The sequence below is a fragment of the Cariama cristata genome, unplaced genomic scaffold, assembly GCF_000690535.1.
Source record: "Cariama cristata isolate BGI_N322 unplaced genomic scaffold, ASM69053v1 scaffold33353, whole genome shotgun sequence".
NCBI lineage: Eukaryota > Metazoa > Chordata > Aves > Cariamiformes > Cariamidae > Cariama > Cariama cristata.
The window spans coordinates 77,419-85,136 of NW_009608543.1; the positions used below are offsets into that span (position 1 = coordinate 77,419).

General features: G+C 34.9%; 1 protein-coding gene across 1 annotated transcript in view; it reads right to left on the bottom strand.

Annotated features, from left to right (window-relative positions):
- The window catches only part of C2CD5 (C2 calcium-dependent domain containing 5), a gene marked incomplete at its 5' end in the record, with an annotated part of 63,098 nt that extends 56,102 nt beyond the window's left edge, over window positions 1-6,996 (bottom strand). The window contains 5 exons of the mRNA XM_009697169.1: window positions 17-215; window positions 1,720-1,875; window positions 2,417-2,512; window positions 4,859-5,030; window positions 6,910-6,996. Of these exons, the coding sequence (XP_009695471.1) occupies window positions 17-215; window positions 1,720-1,875; window positions 2,417-2,512; window positions 4,859-5,030; window positions 6,910-6,996 (710 nt within the window). The remainder of the gene's footprint in view (window positions 1-16; window positions 216-1,719; window positions 1,876-2,416; window positions 2,513-4,858; window positions 5,031-6,909) is intronic.
- Between the last annotated feature and the right edge of the window lie 722 nt (window positions 6,997-7,718).

Here is a 7,718-nt window from a genome sequence, read left to right on the forward strand (position 1 = left end):
ATTAATTCATACTTACTCCTTCATTTCTTTGGATGGGGAGTTACATGCAGGTAAAAATGCTGATGTGTTACTTATTTTATCCAACGTGCAGGCTGTTCCTATGGCTCGCACTACTAGTCCAGACTCTCCCTCCAAATCAAAACACTGCAAATAACCAACAACAGCATTTCCTCTCATTTCAAGCACCTTCAAGCCAATCTTCCTTTGCAATTCACCTACAAAACAAAATGTAAAGAGCTCATAACTGCAGTGAACTTCCCCTATTCTCTTTTGTGGTCATTGGCCTCTGCTTTTGAAACTCCCAACCAAGTCAGTAAAACAGGTAATAGATACAATCTTACATAATTATGCCAAGCACTGGTCACAATCCCTGCCTCCTATAACAGTGTAATATTCACAATTTGCACCGCTTTTTTCCTTTTTTCTCCAAATCTATTCTAATTCCAAAACAACATGATATTTCAGAAACGGTTTTCTCTGTTTTTCTCTTTTTATTAGTTTTTCCCTTTTTTACCTATTGGGAGAGAGATATGACAGCCTGATGTACAAAAGGTAACACCAAATAAACAAAACACAATACCAAATATGCCACTCCTTCGCTGCAAACAAAAGACTTCAATTTCTCTCTCCTCTATTAGCTGCACACAAAGACTGAAACATTGTAACTATAAGACAACGGTCTGCCGTAGATGCTTACTTATCAGGATGTTATAAAAAAAAAAAGAGAAGTTCATTGATCTACGTAGCTAGATAGCCTTGGCAATACTAGTTGGAAAATACCATCTCTCTTCTGATGAAAATGAAATTTCCAAAATCCTCTCTTAACAGACTGAAAAAGCCTTACTGTCACAGAGGATAGCCTAACAGTCCCAACGTCAATGACATTAAGAAATCAAGTGGAATGAAATGATTGCTACTGCTTTCTAGAAGCTTGGTTTTAAGATTACCAGAACAAGTTCCTATTGTAAACTTGTTAACAGAGGCTGTTGTCCACCTCTATCAATTGATTGTCTCTTGTCTTAGTGCGCAGGTACTCTAGAGTAGGGGTGTTCTGTTCTATTAGCACTGAAACAGGAGGATCTTGGTTCACAACTGCTGTTTTAAGCATCAGTAACACAAAAACCTGTGAGGATAATTGATACTGTGGAGACATCAACTGATGCTAATCACTGGTCTCTCCAGGAATTGCAGGTATGTCCTGCAGAATCCATGCAAGGCAATACAGAAGTATGCTTGAGAAATAATGAACCAATCTTGACTTCAAAAAGATAGGATGAGTAAGATAAGTATTAATACACACTGTATCTGAGATGGTGTATATTTGTTCGCATACTTCGAAGTAGTTCAAAGAGGGTGGAGTAGTTTGCTATTCTAATTGAGTCAAAATTCTAGTAATACTCTTCACATGGGTTAAGAACATCTTCTAGAAAGTTCCACAGGTTTCTTTGACCTTGCTAAAAACAATAAACAAATTAGACAGCAGCGCGGCTCATCAAGGAGTGGGGGAAAAAAAAAAAGAAATAAGGAAAAAAAAAGTCTGCCATTCTGGCCGTCAGTTAGGACAACAGAACCTTCAGAAACAGAAGATACTTTGAACTGAAAAAATAAACAAAATTAATACCAAAAATCATATAAAACCTTGTCTTAAGCAAGTGACTTATTTAAATGGTGAATATTTTTAAAAGCAGTAATAACCATTACAGCCTACATGTTTAATACCTGACATGAGGGAAATAAGTCTCTGTCTAGCCTCATTCGATGCCCTTGGTGTACGAATTCGGTCTATCCACTGGTATTCTGGATCTTCATTAACTACAAGTTCTTCCACAAATCCATGAATTATTACTGCTCTGTAACACTTAGGAATAGATGTAGCTGTTAAAGAAAAAAAATACATATAAAAGATGCAAGGCATGAGTCTATGAGCCCAGAATTTCAAGAAAAACAGAAAATTACACTTAAAAAGTGATGTGAACAATGCCAGAAAGTAATCCACACAATTTTCTGTTGACATAGGCAAGCAGCTTTGTTCCGGGAGACCCTGGAACACCGATAAGGTAACTGTCCAGTATATCAGTTACCATGTGCACCATTATGAAACCTTTTCACTTTGTGCCTCTATAACAGGATATGCACCCAAATGAAATGCAACTTAAGATAGCTAAGGAGGGGGGGACATGACGGACGGGACACACAGTTATTTACATTGTTTTGAAATATGAACAGTAAAAAGTTATTTAAAAAAAGCAAACTAAACTAAACTAATTTTTCTGCATTTGCTACTGGCTTTAACATAATCTCCACTGGGCTTACGCAATGAGCTGGTCAAAGAAAGGAAATTGACAGAATAGGTAAAGAAAGAAAAGAAGGGGCTGGGGAATTTTCTGTTCAAATAAACTTTTTTCTCTGCACTTACTGCAAAAAAACTTGACTCCACAGGATGACTGCCTAAATCTGTTTAGATCATTGAAGAGATCTACTTTCACCACCACATTGATCTCCCCACGTATACCTATAAATAAAAAACATGAAAAAGGAGAAGCTGTATCAGAAATGAATACAAAACTAGCCCTATTAATTATTCCTTATTATGAGTAATTAATGCTCTTTCTATTACCAATGAGTTAGTTTTTCTGCAAAGAACATACTATAAACCTGCTAGAACAGCTCGGTTCAACTGGCAGTTCATGTGTCAATTCTAGCCTGGGCCAGAGGAGCAGGAAGATATTTCCTTGCCTCTCAGGTCTGCCGCAGAGATGCCATCTCAGAGCAAGTTTCTAGTTCTGCCAAGCCCTTGAGGCTGAAGCTACGCAAACAACAGTCCTCAAATACCTGCTGCACCGAACAGGGTTTTAGAAGAAAGATGGGATCGGGAAAAGAGAAGCCATCAGCCTCCCGATACTGCAGTGGCCTCTGCGGCAGCATACAAGTGCTCTCTCTGCTCCTTTGCCCTGTACCACCAGTGAAGGAAGGGTATAAAATCAGTATTTAAGTACCGTGACCATCCCAAGACACCCTCAGCACAAAAGGTCAGAAGTGCTAACCATGAGTATAGATGCCTTGAATCTAAAGTCCTGTCCACATCAAAAAGCTCTGACCAACACCAAAAAGCTTTTACATTTTCTCCCTGAAATGGTTTCAAAAATCGCAGTAAAGCTATGTTCTGAAGTTCAATCCAGTGAGAAAAATGTACAGTTCTTTCTAGAACCACAAAGTGGCACAGTAAATGTTTGTAAAATACTTTGACTATAAGGAGAAATATATAAAAAATAAGGTATTACAGACTTTTTAGAGAAATCTTAATTTTTGGCCACAATTAAACCTTATTAATAACAGAGTATTTCCTCAACACACAGCCATTCCTTTTTGATTTTTCTATTTTCACACTCTGAGCTTTTTCTTCTTTTTCCCCACTCAGTAACAAAATCATTTCACATATTATAGGTTCTGACATATCAAGGACTAAACTTCTTGATGAGTTTGATCTCTAGTGTCTTCAGAAGCCTTTATCACATAAGCCTATGACGCTCAAACAAAAGCATTAGATTCACAGATTGACTCCAATGTTATTGCAATAAAGTCACCTAGATTTATCTTCCAAAATGCCAACAGAAAGAAGCCTTCAGTTACTGTAACAGGAAGTGCCCTAGGTTCATGTATTTTCACAAATAATCATGTTGAGGTGCAAAAAAAAAAATATTTTTTTAAATAAAAATTTATAAACATTATATTGATTTTTTTTTTAAGGAAGCATCAATTACTGTTTGCCCAGCATCAAGATAATTAGAATCTACTGGTATGAGCACAAAAATATAAGAATTCTAATTTTACCTAAATAGAAAAAAAGCTCTGAAATACTAACAGATCTAGAAAAATACAGAGAAATCTAACTCTATCTGACATACAAGTTATACACATACCGAGACAAGTGTTCGGTACCGGTACACATACCGAGACAAGTGTTCACCTAATTTAACTTCAAAAGAAAATGTATGATAGGAAAATGTGAATAGAATAAAAGGATAAGAAAGACAGACATGCAATATTTCTAAAAAAACACTCCTCAATGTAACTGTTTTAAATGTAAAAATTACTTCGAATCAGTTACGATGATCATCTGGTAAACATCATTAATTATTTCCCAACAATAATTTATAATTGGCTTCGAACACAGTTAGGTCATTTAATTCACACTAGATAATGAACAAGGGTGTTAATGACAACCACACAGATGTTCTGCAATAAGGTATTCAAGCAGCAAGCTAATTGCTGTAAACCAACCTTGACTTTCTGCGACAAAAGCTGTGTCTCATTAAAATCAAAGGCAAAAATATCATTAACTTCATTTTCTCATACCTTCAAGATATTCTGATGAAAGTTACCTAGCACTTAGAGTACTTTCTCCAGGGAAAAGGAATTTCATCCTTTACTTTATGCTAAAGATATGTCCCAGCCTCTCCCTTCATTTCAAGTCAAGTTTATCCAACATCACAGGAAGGCAAATCCCAAGTGACTTCAGCAAAAGTATATTCTTTTAGTAAACACATGGTAACTGCAGAAGTATGTTTGGGTCTTTTTTTTAATCTGAATTTTGCAGTGACTATTTTAAATACCATGTGAAGAATTTTTCCATGTGTCACAAGTTCTGTGGAAGGCGTTCTGCCAAGCACTAGTCTGAACTACTATGCCAGAAATTTTCTGATGCCAGAAATAAGGAAGAAAATGCCAGAAAAGCAGCTTTGCATCTCCCAAGTCCAAAATTATTAGAAATTTCTGAAAACAGCTTACAGAAATGAAGATTGTAAGAAGAAGATTGCATCGCAAACAATTGTTTTACTTTTAAATTAGCAAATCTTACCATGAATGGTATCATAAATTGGAAACCATCCTGAAATAACTGTAGCTGCTTCACTGTAGAGTAAAGGATCAATATCTATGTACACTTTGCCAATGGCATCGTTAGCACTGTAGGTATCATGATCAAGAACTGTGATCTGGAGAGGCTCATCTTGTAGCTCTTCATCATCTACCTAGAAAAAAATTTTAATATGGAATCTGAGTACTTAACAAAAATGCAGGGAAACTGCTGAAAAACAAATGCAAAAAAGAAGAGAGTTAGTTATGTACAGTGACATGACACAGACAAATCTGTAATTTCTATTTCCTGTATCTAAACAATGCATTCATTTATTTTGCTTTTACCCTTCACAGAATGGTGAGATCCTGGAACCAGAATTATCACTGGGAGAAGAACAGAAAAGCAAGACTACAGTGATGGCGCATTTTAAAACAAATCATTTGGCATTTTAAGTCACAATCCCTAGATTATCTAGCCATCTCCACAACACACACTCTTCATTTAAAAAAAAGTAAAATTGAAGATAAAGCACCTCGGAGGACTATTATACTATGAAGTTATGATTATTGGTGCTCTCACCCTCCCAAACTCATCAGTGGCTTAAACGAAGACAAGACATTTTATACAACCCACTGTAAAAATTCAGTAATTTCAGACATGCACTTTCCTAAATAAATGTAATATCCATCTACAGATACCTCAACTATTTTTGTGTTGAACGTCACAAGCCAAGAATCAGGTTTGCTAAATGCAATGGGATGACTCAAGTGTTTGCAGAATTACAACATGTAGTCTTGCAAAAAGATCAAACTACACACACACGATATCTTAAGCAGTTAGTGTTTTTCCAGTCTTTGAAATGTGGAATTTCTTTTATTTTTTTTTTTTCCCCAATTTTGCTGTTCAGCTCTTTTCTTTCCCGAATCCGTTTTTCCATGTAAAAAGATAGAATTTTGAGACTTCTGTTATTGTCAAAAAAAACTCTTTCTGTATGAACAGACTTAACTCTCCACACAGATCAGCTCTTCCCCCACCTCCCCCCCCCCCCAAAAAAAAAAAATGACCCCAGGAACTGAAAGATAAAAAAAGAAAACTGATTTAATTTCAACACCACAGTACCATTTTCTTAATCAATATGGATCACTGATTAAGAGATCTCTTAATCAAGCATTCCGTGTTGATTAATAATATACCTAACCTTACTATATTTGCTCTAAAATACTTCTAACATTATCCACTACTACATCACTCATTATATGCACATATATTTACAACCATGTTTATACTGTCACATTATCTTCGAACACTATAAATGAATCAGTACTATACATTTAAGTGTTTTAACAAATAATTTACTCTAAATACCATTACATAAATTATATTTTTTTGAAGTTATAAAAAAATGCAGTAACAACAACAAAAGAATATGTAAACACTTGTTCAGGTCATAATGTCAAAGGACATCAACAAATTAGATCCTGGAAAGCAACAAGCAATTACAAGAAAATGCTGAGTGCCCTCATTATTACATAGGGAAATAAGAAAAGTAAGTGTCCGATAATTGTTGTCCAAGCTCTTTATTTTGTAATTTTCTCATAGGAATTCTCCATTTTCTTCTTTGTCAAATGTACTATTTTTACAATCCAAAGTAACATTTCAAATACCAATTAACTTTCCTTACTCAAAATTACCCCTTTAAAAAAATACAAGCATACTCGTACCGATATCTGAAAGCCTAATCCATAATGTTATTTCCCCCCCCACTTTCACCTTTGTCTTGTCTTTTTTAGCATTACCCAGAATAGTACTTGAATTGGATCCAACCTGGTAAGCTTTTATCTCTACAAACAGTCCTAAAAAGCCAATGAGACACCTTTAGCAAACAAGGTCTAACTGTAGATAGGTTTGCTGAAAAGGCTTCATGTGTATTTAAAGAAAAATACACTTCACTCCTGAAAACTCATTTTCTGCCTGAAATGAAATTATTTCATTAAGGGCATCTAAACCAGAGTGTCTACATAGACACAGGCAAACTCTTAAAAAATACTTACTTCAAATTTGAACCACTCAGAATTCCACTGAGGATTAAGTGATTTGGGATACACATCTGTCTTAAATGTTGTATTTCCAAATTTTACCTAAAATCACAAGCATTCAATTATTAATAATAAATATTAATCAATAAATTTAGAAACTCATTAAATCTACACATGCAAGTAACTTCAAGTACATATTTCAATAATATCAACAAATCCTTTTCAGTGAGTGGCTTTTTTAGTCAGTTCACATTTATCAGTAAGTAACTTTCATGTATCAACAACACTTCTAATAAATCTCCCTCTCTCACTATTAAAATTGTTTCTTTTCCTCCACAATCACTTGAGAGGTAAAAATATCACTTATATTGGTTATCCAAAGTCACTTGGTATACTCCCTTTGCCTTCTGTTTAGAAATACCATAAGAAGCAAAAGTATTCTATCTAAATATTGATAGTTCATTTCCTATTACTGTTCTCTCTAGGGTTTCTAAATCAGCTTTATTGACACTTTATAAAAGAAATACAGAAATAAAGTGGTAACATTGGTAAATTTATTTCTGAAATTTAAGAAATATCCCCAGATACACACCAGAAAATAACTGAAACCATTTCCACTAACTGCAATCTTGATGTCACATATCAGTAAACTCAGAGCAGCAAGGGGGAAGCATCTTATCAGTTTCTATTCCCTTAAAATATAGAAAATTCCAGAAAGTACATAGGCAAAAAGGTTAGAGGGACTACATACACACCTCTATATATATTGTGTAACCTCCAGTTACTGAAGATTAAATATTCTCCATACTTCTATTCATTCATGC